General features: G+C 39.7%; 1 protein-coding gene across 1 annotated transcript in view; it reads left to right on the top strand.

The window, feature by feature from the left end:
• The window catches only part of LOC103219518 (histone-arginine methyltransferase CARM1-like), a 169,603-nt gene that overhangs the window by 84,173 nt on the left and 69,053 nt on the right, over positions 1–16,377 (top strand). Inside the window, exon 5 of the mRNA XM_073022222.1 lies at positions 227–337. Within this exon, the coding sequence (XP_072878323.1) occupies positions 227–337 (111 nt within the window). The remainder of the gene's footprint in view (positions 1–226; positions 338–16,377) is intronic.

Raw genomic sequence — 16,377 nt, 5'->3', positions numbered from 1 at the left:
TAATCTCTACATCCAATTCTAAGAGTGTTTGTTATTAACCCCATTTAACATGTGAGAAAAACAAGGCTCACAGAGATTCATAACCTTGCCAAGGTAAGGCCGCTAGAAACATCAAAGCTAGTATTTTAATAAGTCTGACCTCAACACCCAAAGCTGGCTTTGTGCCAGTAGCCAAGCACTTGTTTGTGTTTTCACACTTTTCTTTTTTTGTCTTCTTTCCTTTCAGGTGGTTCTAGATGTTGGTTGTGGATCGGGAATCCTGTCATTTTTTGCCATACAGGCTGGAGCTAGGAGAGTTTATGCAGTTGAAGCCAGTTCAGTAGCACAGTATGTTGAGGTAAGTGGTTGTAGTTTTAAGGCAGTTAATAAGTGGGTCTTTAGTATACTTCAGGGTACCCAGTGATGGAGTCTTCCAGGTAGGTCATTTAGAATAATTTTTTTTTTTTTAAACCAGTGATATGGTTTGGCTGTGTCTCCACCCCAATCTCATCTTGAATTGTAGTTCCCTTTATTGCTAGTGTTGTGGGAGGGAGCCGGTGGGAGATAATTGAATCATGGGAGCAGTTTTCCCATACTGTTCCATGGTAGTGAACAAGTCTCACAAGATCTGATGATTTTATAAGGGAAAACTCCTTTTTGCTTGACTCTCATTCTCTCTTGTCTGCCACTATGTAAGACATGCCTTTCACCTTCTACCATGATTGTGAGGCCTCCCCAGCCACATGGAACTGTGAGTCCATTAAACCTCTTTTTCTTTATAAATTACTCAGCATTAGGTATGTCTTTATCAGCAGTGTGAAAATGGACTAATAAAACCAGTCTCTAATTTTTGCTGTATTGGAATGTTACCGCCAATCAAGCCTGATTTCCCTGTAGTGATTGATATGACAAAATTAATTTTTTTAATTGTAACGATACTGAAATTGTAGCAAAATCTTCTCCCTTCCCATCCACTGGGTGGCAAATGGAGCTGGGGTAGAGGAAGGGAGACATGAATGTTTTCTTTAATTATCTGGGTGAGGAGTAATGTTTCACTACAGCTAGATTTATTTTTTTCTTTTTAAGTGTTGTAATGACAATAGCTACACCACTCTAAATTTTACTTTTGGTTTAAAGGGCTGTTGCTACATGGTTGTAGTAACAGGAAGAGACAGGTTTCTGCGTTTCAGGGAGCTTTTTAAGATTTCAGGTTCTGATTGGAGGAGAGGGAGAAGATTTGTTTTAAATGTAGTGCTCTATTATCATTATGAAATGTGAACAAATATTATAAAATAAGTCAAAGTCAAGAGTCAGGTAATAATGGCTTTCAGTAATATTTGGATGTAATAATAACCCAATCAAACTGCAGAATTGGATATGTGTGCACCTGTGTGAACAGGGTAATGTGCTTGCCATTCATACCTGGAGGAGGCCTGAATTTTAATGAGGGGTAGGATGACAGATAGAGAGAAAAGCTTGGCTGCTGCTTCAGATGAGCATTATGAAACCCTCTTCCAGTCCTGACAACTGGTACCTCTGAGTGATAGTTGGTTTTGGCGTAAGTGAGCAAAGAGGAACCCAGAGACAAATAAACAACTCTGCAATGTTTGGAGGGAAAGATTGTCAGAGTCTAATGGCTTGGTATGTTGTATTTTCTTTTCTTTTTCCAGCAAGTCCTGAAGAAAATATTTTCAGTCATTTTTTTCTTTACCAATTCTTAAATGTCATTTTTATTGAATATTGACTACACGCCAAATAATATTTGTGGGTGTATATATATATATATACAGTGTAAAGAATAACAATACAATGAATGTGTGCCTACTTTCCCTTTTAAGAAATAGACAATTAACATTTTCTTTAAAGGCCCATGTACCTTGTCCTGATCACATTCCTTTTTTTTTTTTTTTTTTTGGAGAAGGAGTCTTGCTCTGTCGCCCAGGCTGGAGCACAGTGATGCGATTTTGGCTCACTGCAAGCTCCGCCTCCCGGGTTCACGCCATTCTCCTGCCTCAGCCTCCCAAGTAGCTGGGACTACAGGTGCCCGCCACCATGCCCAGCTAATTTTTTGTATTTCTTTTAGTAGAGACGGGATTTCACCATGTCAGCCAGGATGGTCTTGATCTCCTGACCTCGTGATCTGCCCTCCTTGGCCTCCCAAAGTGCTGGGATTATAGGCATGAGCCACCACGCCCGGCCCACATTACTTTTTTGCCCTGAACAGAGGTAGTCACTACTGTGAATTTTTGTTTATCATTCTCTTATTCTTTATACTTTTACCACATATATTTCTATTCCTAAAAACATATCACTTATGAACTTTCCATGAATGGGCTCATAAGTATGCATTCTCCTGCAATTTGCCTTTTTTCACCCAACATCGTGTTCCTGAGGGCCATCTTTGTTGATGCATACAGCTGTTGTTTATACATTTTCAATGCTGTGGAGTGTCTCATGATATGATATGCCTCAAGTTACTGGTCTTGTTGGCAGACTTTGGATGACTTCCATTATGAAAGTATTATTATGAATAGTTTTGCACACAGTCTCCACTGCGTCTTTGCTGAAGTTTCTCAGGCATACACAGGAGAGGAAATGTTGAGTCATAGGGTGTGCATACCTTCGACTTTGCTATGTAATGCCAAATTGTTTTCCAAAGTGGCTGTGCCAATTTTTATTCCCTCCAGCAGTATATGCGTGCCATTGTTCAGTGTCTTTGTCAGCACTTTGGTATTGTCAGACTTTGAAATTTTTGCCAATCTAGTGGTTATGACAGGATCTTTGTGGTTTTAATTTGTTTTTTCCACTTACTGATGACTTTGAACATATTTGCAAGTATTTTGGCCATTTGTGCTTTCTCTTCAGTAAAATGCCTATTCAGGTTTTTGACAATTTTTCTTTTGAATTGTCTAATTCTAATTTATTTGTAGGCATGAATTTTATTTTCTAGATATTAATCCTATATCAGTAATGTATGTAGCAAATATCTTCTCCCCATTTGTACCTTACATTTTCTCTTTCCTAATGGCCCTAGTCAGCTTTAGATATAGAGGTCTAAAAAAGAATAGAGAAAAGGAGGATAAAAATATGTAGAGAGAACTCCATAGATAAAAATGCCTCTGCTTAGATATTAGTAGATTTTAAAATGAATTCTCAAGGTGAGGGGTTGAGTTTAGAACTTTGTTTTAGGTGCTGCTTATTCATTTATTCATCTCTTTACTCAATTGCACTCTACAATTCCGTTGTTGGGCAATACAGGAGAAACAGTAACAATCAAGGTCTCTTCCTATATTCAAAGAGCTTTGATTTTTCATAAGGTATTGATCCTGTTGTATCTTATACAAGAGACCAAAAAATAAATTAAAAGAGTGGCATAAATAATTTGGGAGTTTTCTTTTCTTCATATAGTTTGTTTTTTCATATATTTTAAAGTGGTTTGAGATACTTTAGCTACTTTTAAAACCTTAAACATCTAATATCCTTGGATATAGTACTTAAAGAAAAAGAGGAAGAAATTAGCTAGAGATATTCTCACCTTCCTGAGCCATAATCCTGTCTCCAGCCATAGCAGGTGCAAGTACACTGTGGTTGTGCCTGTGAATAGCCACTGTACTCCAACCTCGGCAACACAGCAAATCCCTATCTCTCATAAGCAAATAAGTAAATAAAAAGAGCTCAAAGACTACTGAAATTCCCTTTCCCTAGATTCACCTATTGTTTACATTTCACCCTGTTTGCTTTATCATTTGTTCTAGCTTGCCTTCCCACCACATGCAAACATACATTAATATTAATATGTATACACATATGTATATGAACACACATATGTATATGAGCACACACATTTATGAACATATAGACACATATGAACATGAATGTATATATGAAAAAATACACATATGTATATGAACACTATGAGTGTACATGTATGTATATGAACACACATGTAAGTATATGAACACATATACATGTATGTATATGAACACATACATATACGTCCAGAGATATAGAGACACATACTTTTTCTATGGGTCAGTTATATATATCATAGCCATAACCCTTTATCATTAAGCATTTCAGTGTGTATTTCCTAAAAACAAGACTTTTATATAACCAAAAGAGAACTTGATTTAAAGCTGAAGAATAAGCTATATGATGACTTTCTCATTCAGTCTTTCAGTGTTGGTGGTAACAGGTGTTTGCAGTGGTCCCAGCATGAGCAGGGAGACTGTCACCATGGTGCTGAGGTGAGAGGAGTCTATACTTAACTGCCTCTTCCCTTCCCTTGCATAGTATTTCTAGGAAGGCTTGATTTTTGGGGTGGTGGCAGCGGGGGGACTGGGTCTTGCTCTTTCACTCAGGCTGGAGTGCAGTGGTACGGTCTCGGCTCACTGCACACTCTGCCTCCCGGGTTCAAGCGATTCTCCCGCCTCAGTCTCTTGGAGGCATGATTTTGAAAACATTAGAACCAAAGCTCTAAGGAATTCCAAAGCACCATAGTTTATCTTTGGTTTTAGCTGCTGTAGAGGATTTGTGTGTTACAGGAATCTTTCTTTTCTATGTACAACTGGGGCAGGTTGGGGACAGGAGTGGCTTTCCAAATGCTGTCAGGGACTGCTGGGAGCCCTTGAAATCCTTGCTCGCAAGTCTGTTTTGCTCCTGAGGCTTCCCCTGCATGTGGTGCTAAGAACAGGCTGGTTAAAAATGTATTCAGCGCCAAGGATGATTAGAATCTTCTCAAAGTGTGGATTTAACAACAGACTGGTCCCTCCTGAAATCCATGGCCTCTACTCTGCCCATAGCTCCTGTGTGGGTGTCATGAGATGCTCCCCAGGGACCAAGGCCCTTTCACCTTGTGGAGGATGATCTGTACCAGCATGTGGTTTTTGCTTCTCACACCAACACTCATCTGTACAGTTTGTGGGTGGCAAAATGCGACTGTGAACAGCACGGAAAAGAATTTTACTCTAAGAATAGGCTGAACTAGCAGCTCCGCACACAGTGCATGGTGCTCCTTTCGACCTTTTCATTACTGGGTAATTGAACCAGCAGACATTTAATTCTTTTCTCTGGAGTCTTCATTAAATTTCTCAGCAAAGATAAAATTGCAACAAGAAAGAAAAATGTACAAATTTAACAACCATCTCCTGTCCCTGGATTCTTCTTCACACGCCAGGCTTCTAGGCTTTAAGTAAACAGAATACTTTCAAATTGCATTGAATTCAATTTCAGTTTCACTTGGTAGAAGCCTGATTTTGTAAGGGTTGGTCCTTGGTAGGCAGGCTGATGGCGGTGACTTCTTATCTGTATGGCACGCATGTACATGTTTTTGCAGGAGTGGTCACAAGCTTGGCAAGGTGTGGCTACATGCTCTCACTGTGGGTCCCATGTGACATTTCTGGGTCAGTAATAAGATATCATTCCTGTTTAAGGAACAGGGCAGGACTAAAGATCTCCCATGGGTCTCCAAGCTGTGAACCTTCCCACCTCAAGCTGGAAGCTATCTCTTGCTCTTTTTTTCCTTTTCTTATATACGAAACATAAAGCAAAGTCCCCGAGATTATATAGACCAAATGGAAAAGAAGTAAGCATTCATGAAATCTATACAAGTATAAAATCGAGAAAAGGGAATTCCTTAATTTCAATTTATACACAGACAGATGTTATATCTCTCTACCTAAATGAGAAGCTCCTTAAAGGGTCACCAGAATAAAAGACAATTAAAGTGAGTGATTATGACTAAATTTCTGTGCTATAATCAACTTAAACTTACAACAAAGTTCTCTGGCACTCAGATTTAACAATGTTCAGAGTCATTATTGGGCCACTTTATAATTAGACATCACTAGTACACAGTTCCTAGATATGCCTCATCAGAATGATTTTTAAGGGTCAGACCAAGTGTTTTCCAGATCATGGACTGGTGGAAGTAAAGGCATATGGAACTGGAACTGTTGTGACATGCCCTCTGTAAAGCAGCTCATCATCTTGAGCTGCTCTGTGTAATATGGTAGCCATCACACACATGTGGCTATTTAAATATAAATTAATTAATAAAATTTAAATTCCTGGCTGGGTGTAGTGGCTCACGCCTGTAATCCCAGCACTTTGGGAGGCTAAGGTAGGTGGATCACTTGAGGTCAGGCATTTGAGACCAGCTTGGCCAACATGGCAAAACCTTGTCTCTACTACAAATACAAAAAATCAGGCGGATTGCCTGAGGTCAGGAGGTCAAGACCAGTCTGGTCAACATGGTAAAACCCTGTCTCTACTAAAAATACAAAAAATTAGCTGGACATGGTGGCATGTGCTTGTAATCCCAGCTACTCGGGAGGTTGAGGCAGGGGAATTGCTTGAACCAGGGAGGTGGAGGTTGCAGTGAGCTGAGATCGTGCCACTGCACTCCAGCCTGGGCACAGAGCGAGACTCCACCTCAAATAAAAAAAAAAAAAAAAAAGAAAGGAAAGAAAAGAAATTAGTCGCGTATGGTGGCAAGCACTTGTAGTCCCAGCTACTCGGGAGACTGAGGCATGAGAATCACTTGAACCCAGGAGGCAGGGGTTGCAGTGAGCCAAGATCACACCACTGCCCTCTAGTCTGAGCAACAAAGTGAGACTAAAATAAAATAAAAATAAAAGTAAAAAATTAAACTCCTTAGTCACCATAGCATTTCTAGTGCTCAGTAGCCACAAGTAGCTATTGGTTATTGCATTGGACAGGAATGACGTAGAATACATTCCCATCGGCACAGAAAGTTCTACTGGAGAGCAATGACAGAGACCACAAATAGCCAAAGTTCACCTTTCTGGCATGTTATGGCCAGAATGATGGCTGTGTTCACTGCCAGGAATTGGTAGCTGTGGCCAGATTGGTCTGGCTTGACTTTAGGTAAGACAGGCCTCCATCAATCCTCCTTGCTGTGGACACTGTTTGTCCTCTTATTTATACTAAAGATCTGTCATAGAGCAGCTTCTCTAGGAAACATCCTCTTATGTGGAGGTTTGTAAGCAGGAAGTATATTGGGAAAGCTCTCAGGAGCCTCACTTCTGGGGAAGTGAAGGAAGCAGGACAGATTGGCCGAGGGGGGAGTTAAGCTGCAATATAGTCATACTAAAGGACTCAGCCAATCGCACAGGGAGTTCTTGAGCTGGGGTGGCCCTTCAGAATTGAACCACCTTGAGGCGGGGGACTTTATATTCCACATTTTTTAATGCACACACACTGAGGAAGAAGTGTGACCTTGGGTAAGATGGCTCTCCTGGGCAGCACTTAGAATATGACTCACCTGAGAGCCATCATCTGCCAGTATTCCCAGCAGTTGGGGGAATGGGTACCTTGGTCCAGAAGCAAGGATTGGTCTGGTATGTCACAGCATGTACTTCAAGATCCAGGATTCTGACTTTGGGCTACCAAAAGGAAGCTGATGTAGGGTAAAGAAAAGATGACAGTAAATCAAAGGAAGATAGAGTGAGGGAGCAAGCAGGATAATACCAAAAGCTTAGGAAACGCCACAAGGCGATATGGCATGAGTCCTTTAGTTGTAAGCAAAAGTTTTCTAGAAATTGAATACATCACCTGATCTGATGTAGTCTATATTATTCTAAGACCTGGGAGGACATAGAGCACATAACTTAAAATCCAGTTGGTTTTCAAACAAATAAAATTCCTGACACACAGTGAATGCCAAGTGCCCATGAATGGCAGAGATGAAACATGCCATGTCTACACAAGGAACCATTCCCATGAGCTGGGGTGGTTAGGGAAGCCTTCAGAAAAGATATGTGACTTCAATTGGATCCTGAAGGATGAGAAGAACTTAAATGGTCCTCTTTTCATTTTTCATATCTTACTGCTAGCAATGAGATTTTTGAAAACACATGGGGTCCTCCATCTTAAATATGTTGATAATGTCTTCATAAATGCTTTGAAGGCCAATTATTGGAAAGGTACTTCTCATTTTCAATCTTGAACACTAGAAAAAGCATATACTTTGAAGTTTTTCTGTATGAATTTATCCTGATTTCAACTCTTTGAGCTAGGGTTTTTCTCCAATTTCTTAAGTGTCTCCAATTGCTAACTTCTCCTTCCTCCTCACTCTCCCACAGACACCAAATGCCTGAGTCACAGGATTCCATCCAGCCTGTCAACACTTTTTATTTTTGCACTGACAATGAAGTTAAAAGGTGGCAATAAGGAATCTGTTAAGGAAACAATAATAAGCATTTGGCAGAGCTGAAGTTTTTGAGTTTTGAAAGCATTTCCACATCTATAAACTCATAGATCTTCAGGAAGAGTCTTTGTGGTGCTTGGAGCAAACAATACCATCCCCACATTACACAGTTAAGAAAGAACCTCAGAGAAGGTAGTCATGAAGGTGGGACATGACTTGTGAAAACAATTCCTTGCTGCTTCCTTCTAGAATGTCCAGGTAAGCAGGAACTGGTTGTTCCCTTGAAAGTGAAGAAATGAATGTGTTTGACTAGCACCTACCCATGTAGATAGTTCATTCAGGAAGGAAGAGAAAAACCATTCACTTACCAAGCAACCTGTTATGAAGCACTTAAACACGGAGACAGTTCTGACATCCAAAGAGGAACCCTGCTCCATTGGCAAATTCAGCAAGTAATACATTTAGAGGAGGAGTTTAAAATAGTCCATGTGGAATGTCCCACTGTTTGCCACAAAGCCTCATCCAAGAAATAAAGAGCCTTCTCATAGCTAGATTGGTGATTGATGAGGACAAAAGACAACTTGGGAGAGACTATCCATGTGTCTTCATCTCGCTTGACATTCACATCCCTGTAGGGTAGATCCTAAATACCTTTGCAAGGATTCACATTGAGGGTGGGTTCTGGAATCAGACAGTGTAACGTTGTATCCCTGCCCCTATGACCTAATGGCTGTGTGACCTTGACAAATGTATTACGTTTCCTATTGCTGCTGTAAAAAATTAATGCAAGCAGTAGCTAAACAAAAAATACAGTTGTATTATCTTACAACTCTGGAGGTCAGAAGTTAGAAATGGGTCTCATGGGGCTAAAATGAAGGTGTTGCAGAAATCTGTTCTTTCTGGACACTCTAGAGGAGAATCAGCTTCTTGCCTTTTCCAGCCTTTAGAGGTTGCCCACGTTACTTGGATCGTGGCTACATCACTCTGACTTCTGCTTCCATTATCATATCTCCTTCTCTGATTCTGACCCTCCTGCCTTCCTCTTATAAGGACTCTGGTGACCATTTTGGACCCTTCTAGATAATCTAAGATAATCTCCCCATTTCACCATTTTTAATATCTCCAAAATTCCTTTGATATGTAATATGACACATTAACAGTTTTCAGGAATCAGGATGTGGACATCTTTGGGAAGCTGTTATTTTGCCTACCACGCAAGTTACTTGACCTTTCCCGACCTCATTTTTTTAACTTATAAAATTATAGATAACAATAGTCCCTCATAAAGATATTATAAGGATTGAATAAGAAAACCGATGTAAATTAGCACAGTGCCTGCCATTCTCTAGCTACTGCCATTATTGTCATCATGGTTATCGTTGACATTATTATGGGGCCTCATTTCATCCATATCTCTGTATAAACTAACCAAACAAATATCATGGAAGGGGGATCACTAGGCAACAGTGGGGAGGACAGGGCCAGTCAGAGCACATTTTTTCAAGAGCATGTTGTTTCAATTGTATGTTGAAATGTCCTTTGTCACTGCTTTTTAAAACCCAAACATTACAGATGCTGAGGATGTACTTGTTTCCCAACTCTTCTCAAAGGATCTAAAGACTTGGCAGGGCAGTGTCTTGAGCAGCTCTCTGGTATCTGATTCTCAGGAGAAATTCACAGTTGTTCCTAAGTTCTTTCCCCACTGCTTCTTTCCTTGCTTACCCCAGTCTACTCAATTCTCCTTGAATGGTCTCAGTATTGGCAACTGTTCAGAAGGAACACAGCTCTTTAGCATTGGGGAGCAAAACAATGGCTCTCAAAGAGGTACACTAGAATCCCCTGAAGGGCTTTTAAAACACAGATTGCTGGGGCCCATCTCCAGAGTGTCTGATTCAGTAAGTATGGGGAGTCGCTTGAAAATCTGCATGTCTAATAATGATGCTTCTGGCATCACACTTTGAGAACCAGTAGGATTATATAACATTGAAACTGAAACAACCTCTAAAAATGATTTACCACAGTGCTATCGAAAGATGCACCAAGAAGTTCCTTCCGGGACTAAGTTAGAAGGGTAAGGGAGCTTGAACTTCAACAGCAAGCCTACCTCCCCAAAAACCTCTACCATGAGAACAACACCCCTTCTATCAGTTTTACTTATTGGGCTTCTGGATTAACTTTTGCTTGCAGAAGGAGATCAAGAAAAACTTTGGAAGCTGAGATCCAATTTCCTTAACTAACAGAGGGAGCCTAGAGAAGTTAAGTAGTTTGTCCAAATCCCCAGTTGCTTTTCCTTTTGCTATGGTATCAGTGCCCACAATATTCACTATTGAAACTTTATCTCCATTGTGATGGTATGAAGAGGTGGGGAAGACCTTTTAGGAAGTGATTAAGTCATGAGGGTTCTGCCTTTATGAATGTATTTGTACCCTAGAAAAGGGCTGGGGATAACTAGTTTAGGGTGTTCCCTTTTGCCCTTTCATTTCTCTGATGCATGAGGACACTCTTCATCCCCTTTTGACCTTATCCATCCCTTGCACCATATGAGGACACCTAGACAGATCTATCTTTGTAAAACGGACCTTCACCAGACACCAAACCTGCAGCACCTGAATCTTGGACTACCCAGACTCCAGAACTGGGAGCAATACGTTTCTTTATACTCAGTTTCGGGTATTTTGTATGAGCAGCACAAACAGACTAAAAGACCTCTGCCATGAGAAGTTGTTCTTGTTTCCAACATTGACATGTCTGTCATTTCAGTATTTAAACCACAATTCAAGCAACTTCCTTAGCTCACTTTGCAGCTTCTGAAATCTACTTTTCTAAGCCAAAGTCTTTCTCTCAGCCACCTACCTTCCTCTTTTAGTTCTCTGCTTACCCATCTGCTCCTAGAAGCCACTATTGTGCATTGCTGTCATGGGCCCCTATTTAAGGACCCATTTGATTCTGGGCATTACAGGAGAGAAGCAGCATGTTTAGAGAAAATGCTTGTTGATCTAAAGTATTTTTCTACTGCAGCAGCCACACATTCTAGGGGGATTGTAATTAGGCTGCATGTTTTCTTGGCAAGAAAAGAAGGAACATTGGGACGGACTATAATTTAAGTACACTAAATAATTGATATGGCTTCAGTGACTGGAGGAATACCAGGGTCCTCGGTCTCATGCCAATTTAGATAAAACAACATGAATACACATGGAGTGGTTTTAAGGAGCAGAGAGTTTATTAGGCAAGAAGAAGGAAGGAAGAAGAAAACAGCTCCCCTGTACAGAGACAGAGGGAGGGGAGACTCAAATAAAGAGAAATCTCCTGTGCGATGGAAAGTGATTGCTTATATTGGGATGCTGTAGGAGGCGGTGTTTGGTTTGCATAGGGCCCAGGGGATTGGTTTTGATGAGGTGTGTCATTTAGGTAGCCTGGGAAAAACCGGGCCCTCCTACCTTACCCCTTTAGTATGCAAATATGGCTCACCATGATGTTCTGAACACATGGTGTTACTTGGAGGCAGCCATGACTCTTGGCACACCTGGTGACAAGAAGGAGGAGGCAGGAATCGCCATATTGGGTGGACCGTTTCTAATGGCCAGCATTTGCATATCAAATCTTGCCGACCTGGCCCTTCAAGCCATTTTCTGTTAGAAAATAAATGGTTCGGGGGTTGCTTTTATTAAAAGAAAAAGCCTTTCCAAGAACTCCTTTTGCCCTTTCTATCTGCCTAAAAATTATTTCCTAATAATTTCTGTATTATAATGAAACTAAAAAGCATTCAGATGGTTGATTACTGATTATTGCTAACAATGTCTTGGAACTCCTTTAACCCTAGCAGGGAATTGGCCTCACGTCCCCCCAACTTTTCCTTTTCCAGCTGGGTACCTCAAGAATTTTATCCTGTATGTACAAGGTGCTGCAAGAGAGAGAAAATCAGGATCAGTGAGTTTGGGTGTGTGAGACTTTTCAAGACTAGATCAACATCTGAAAAGCAAAATCAGTCAAATCAACAGGTTGGCGCCTGCACAATGCCAAGTAATCACTTTGACTCCATATTTTCCACAGAATTGATGAACCCTGTTTTGCTCTGGGCTGATGGTTTTGCCATCATGTAGCCACAGATTGGTGTCCAATCTTGCTCTTTTATCTACTGTAGCTGAGAAAATGATAACTGGTTTTGCCACCTGGGTTACTTTTTAATGATCTGAAAGACCACAAGGAGCCAGCATTTCTTTTGTGCAGTTCCTCATTCAGCAACCTAATAGCTATCTGAAAAGCGCTTTCTTGAAAAGAAAAAAAAAAGTCTCCTCCTCTCAGGCAGAAGCAATAATACCGCATGATTCTCTGATTAAACTATCACACTGCGCATATTATGGGACATCTGACCTGCTTGAAACTGACTCACTGCTGAGGTTTCTTGGTATTTACCCTGTTGTTTTTCTGCCAACAAGCCGTGAAATGATGGATGAGTGTCCCTAAACTTTAGTGTGAACGGCAAGTAAAGTGCCCAAGAAACTGCTGGGGCCCAGCTGCCTTCTGGGCAATGCTGGAAGGGGAAATGTGTTTTTCTTTAGGGGCACCCTCTGTGCAAATGAACTTCAATCGCAGGTGAAACCAAAGCTGTCACTACAGGGTACAACACTGGAGCGAAAACACGCTGCATAGTCTCCTCACTACCCCAGTGGATAGGCAGCCTCTGCTAGCACCTACCAAAGTTAGAAGTAAAAGCAAGAAAATCATTCTTTCTCCTCCTTAAACTCCTTAAAAATATAACATTTTAAACTCTAAAACCTTCATGCTGTAGTATCTGAAAAAACAAATTTGTAATTACTGTGGTAGCTAGTACTTAAGGCAGTGACCTGGACATTACTGTGTATATCTCCAAGGGTTTGACTGGGTATCATGACCAGTGAACATTTGGGGCGATCCTGCCAATATATACGTAGTGATTTAATTTGGAAGCTATATGTGTATTACTATATTCACACTTTATGTATGTTAGAAACATTCTCCAAAGTTAAAATGATGAGTTGTCACTGTATACCCATGAATAGCTAAAATTTAAAAGAATGACAATAAGCAAGTAGACAAGGATGTGGGGCCAGTGGAAGCCTCATATATTGCTGGTAGAAATAGAAAATGACACACTTTCAAAAATAACTGGGCAGTTTCTCACACAATTAAACATCCACTCCCCTATGACCCAGCAATCCTATTCTTTTGTGTTTCCCTGAGAGAAATGAAAATTTATGTCCACACAAAGATTTGTACTTGAAAACCTGGAAACAACCCAAATGCCTATTAACAAATGAAAGAATAAACCAATTGTGGTGAATCTAAACAATGGAATATTGTTAAGCCACAAAAGTGAACTATCTATGCACATAACAATATAGACGAATCTTAAAAACATTATGCCAATCAAAAGACACGTATACTGTATGAATCATTCGTATGAAATTCTAAAACAGGGAAAACTAATCTACAGTGACAGAAAGCAGATCAGTGGTGGCTGAGGGATGGTGGATGTTAAAGGGGGGTAAGATGAACTGTGAACTCTGAAGAGGCATGTAGGAAGTTTGATGCGGATGGGTATTTTCTATATCTTGATTGTGGTGGTGGTTACATGGATATATATATTTATTAAAACATATTGAACTATACATTTAAAATTAGTGTTTCATTATATGTAAATCATACCTCGAAAACAAAAGTAAACTTCTGGTCAACATGTACTTCTAGTCATCCATCTTGTAGCCCGTGTGAGTATTAGTGCGATAATATAAAAAATAAGAGGGAGAAAATATAAGAATGAAATAAACAATATTTTAAAAATCTATAGATTTCACTAATGGCACACAAAAACCTATAGTGTTATGTAATTTAACATATTGATTGACTGGTGATATTGTGATTTAAAGATCTGTTTGCATGTTAAGTTTATTTCAATATTTGGTTATAAGGGCTGTTGCAGCTGTTAAAAAACGAACATCAGATATACAAATTCAAATGAAAGAAAAGTAAAATGGTTTGAGCTAAGTAAATAATATTCACTTTTCAACCCATTCACCATTATGCAAAGCATGTGAAATTCATTTAATGCATTTCTCTTTGTCCTGATGTCAATCAGAAGCTCTCTTACAAATGAATCAAGATGTGTGGCATTTTTACATTTTAAGAAACAGATTTAAAATTATTTAAATTATTCTTTTGGAAGATTGTTTTTCAGTTTTAAAATTATATTGCCAAGTTTTTAAAATTTGCAGATATAAGGTTTTTATATCATTTTTAGCGATAAAACCATATAACAATGAAATGTTCCAGTGAGCCACTTTCAAAATGTTCTTTCCATAGTGTGAGTTTCTTTTGAAAAATAGTTCTTCTTGCATTCATTACTAAAAAATCATCATTTCAGAATGGCAAAATAAGTTTATTTTTTCAAAAATACTTCCTGGATGGGATAATTTTGACAGCTACTTGTCATTACAGAAAGTTTCAACTCTTGTCTTTAACAAGAAAATTCCACGATTGATTTGTAAGTGGAGCAACTCTCCTAAATACTTTGCTGTTAAACAACCAGTAAAGGCCCATTCCTGAAGAGATTTTCAAGGACATCTACGTGTTATTCCAAAGTACTATAAACAGTCTACTGTCTCTGAAAGGTCATTTTTTCAACATTCTTGTTGTGATAAAGCACACACACCATAACATTTGCCATCTTAACCATTTTTATTTATTTATTTATTTATTTATTTATTTATTTATTTATTTATTTATTTTTTTGAGAGGGAGTCTCGCTCTGTCACCCAGGCTGGAGTGCAGTGGCCGGATCTCAGCTCACTGCAAGCTCCGCCTCCCGGGTTTACGCCATTCTCCTGTCTCAGCCTCCCGAGTAGCTGGGACTACAGGCGCCCGCCACCTCGCCCGGCTAGTTTTTTGTATTTTTTAGTAGAGACGGGGTTTCACCAGGTTAGCCAGGATGATCTCAATCTCCTGACCTCGTGATCCGCCTGTCTCGGCCTCCCAAAGTGCTGGGATTACAGGCTTGAGCCACCGCACCCGGCCGCCATCTTAACCATTTTTAAGTGTACAGTTCACTGATAATAACTACATTCATATTGTTGTGCAACCATCACCACCATCCATCCACAGAACTTTTTTCATCTCACAAAATGAAACCTCTATGTCAATTAAACAGTAAGTCACTATTCCTCCTCCTCTCAGCTCCCAGCAACCACTGTTGCTATAATTTTGACTACTGTAGGTACTTCATATATGTGGTATCATAAAGTATTTTTCTTTTTGTGATTAATTTATTTCACTTAGAATAATGTTCTCAAAGTTCATCCATGTCGTAGGATGTGTCAGAATTTCCTTGCTTTTTAAGGCTATATTATTTTTCATTTTATGTGTATGCCATGTTTTACCTATTCATGCATCTACTGGTGAACACTTAGATCGTGTCTGAGTCCATTTTATGCTGCTGAGGTACTTTCTGCTCAACATACTGAGATTAGGTAACTTATAAAGGACACATTTATTTCTCACAGGTCTGGAGCCTGGGAAGTCCAAGATAAAGGTGCCAGTATGTTTGATTGTCCGGTGAAGGCTACATCCTCTGGAGGGGAGAAACACTGTGTCCTCATATGGTGGAAGGGAGGCGGAAGGACAAATGAGCTGAATAGTGCATGAACTGTCTTTTATGAAGGCCTTAATCCCACTCACAGGGAAAGGTCCTCATGGCCTAATCACCTTGTAAAGGGCCTGCCTGTTAATACCATCCCAACTGAATTATAGAGGGCACACATTCAAGTCATAGCAAGTTGTTTCACTGTTTCACCTCTATGAGTAATAATCCTGTGAACATGGGGGTACAAATATATCTTCAAGATTCTGCTTTCAGTTCTTTTGGGTATATACTCAGATATGAAATTGCTGGATCATATGGTAGTTCTACATTTAATTTTTTGAGGAACTGCCACATTGCTTTCAACAACAGCTGTATCATTCCCACCAACAGTACACAAGGGTTCCAATTTTCCCACATCTGCACCAACACTTGTTATTTTCTTTTTTTAATATATCCATTCTAATTGTGGTTTTGATTTGAATTTCTCTAATGACTAGTGATGTTGAGCATCTTTTTATATGCTTAGTGGCCATTCATATATCTTCTTGGGAGAAATGTCTATTCAAGTCCCTTGCCTTTGCTGAATATGTTCATTAGTTTTAACAGGTTT

Source organism: Chlorocebus sabaeus, chromosome 12 (assembly GCF_047675955.1).
Source record: "Chlorocebus sabaeus isolate Y175 chromosome 12, mChlSab1.0.hap1, whole genome shotgun sequence".
NCBI classification, from domain to species: domain Eukaryota; kingdom Metazoa; phylum Chordata; class Mammalia; order Primates; family Cercopithecidae; genus Chlorocebus; species Chlorocebus sabaeus.
The sequence above is the reverse complement of the archived record's forward strand: the minus strand, read 5'-3'. Positions and strand labels throughout refer to the sequence as shown.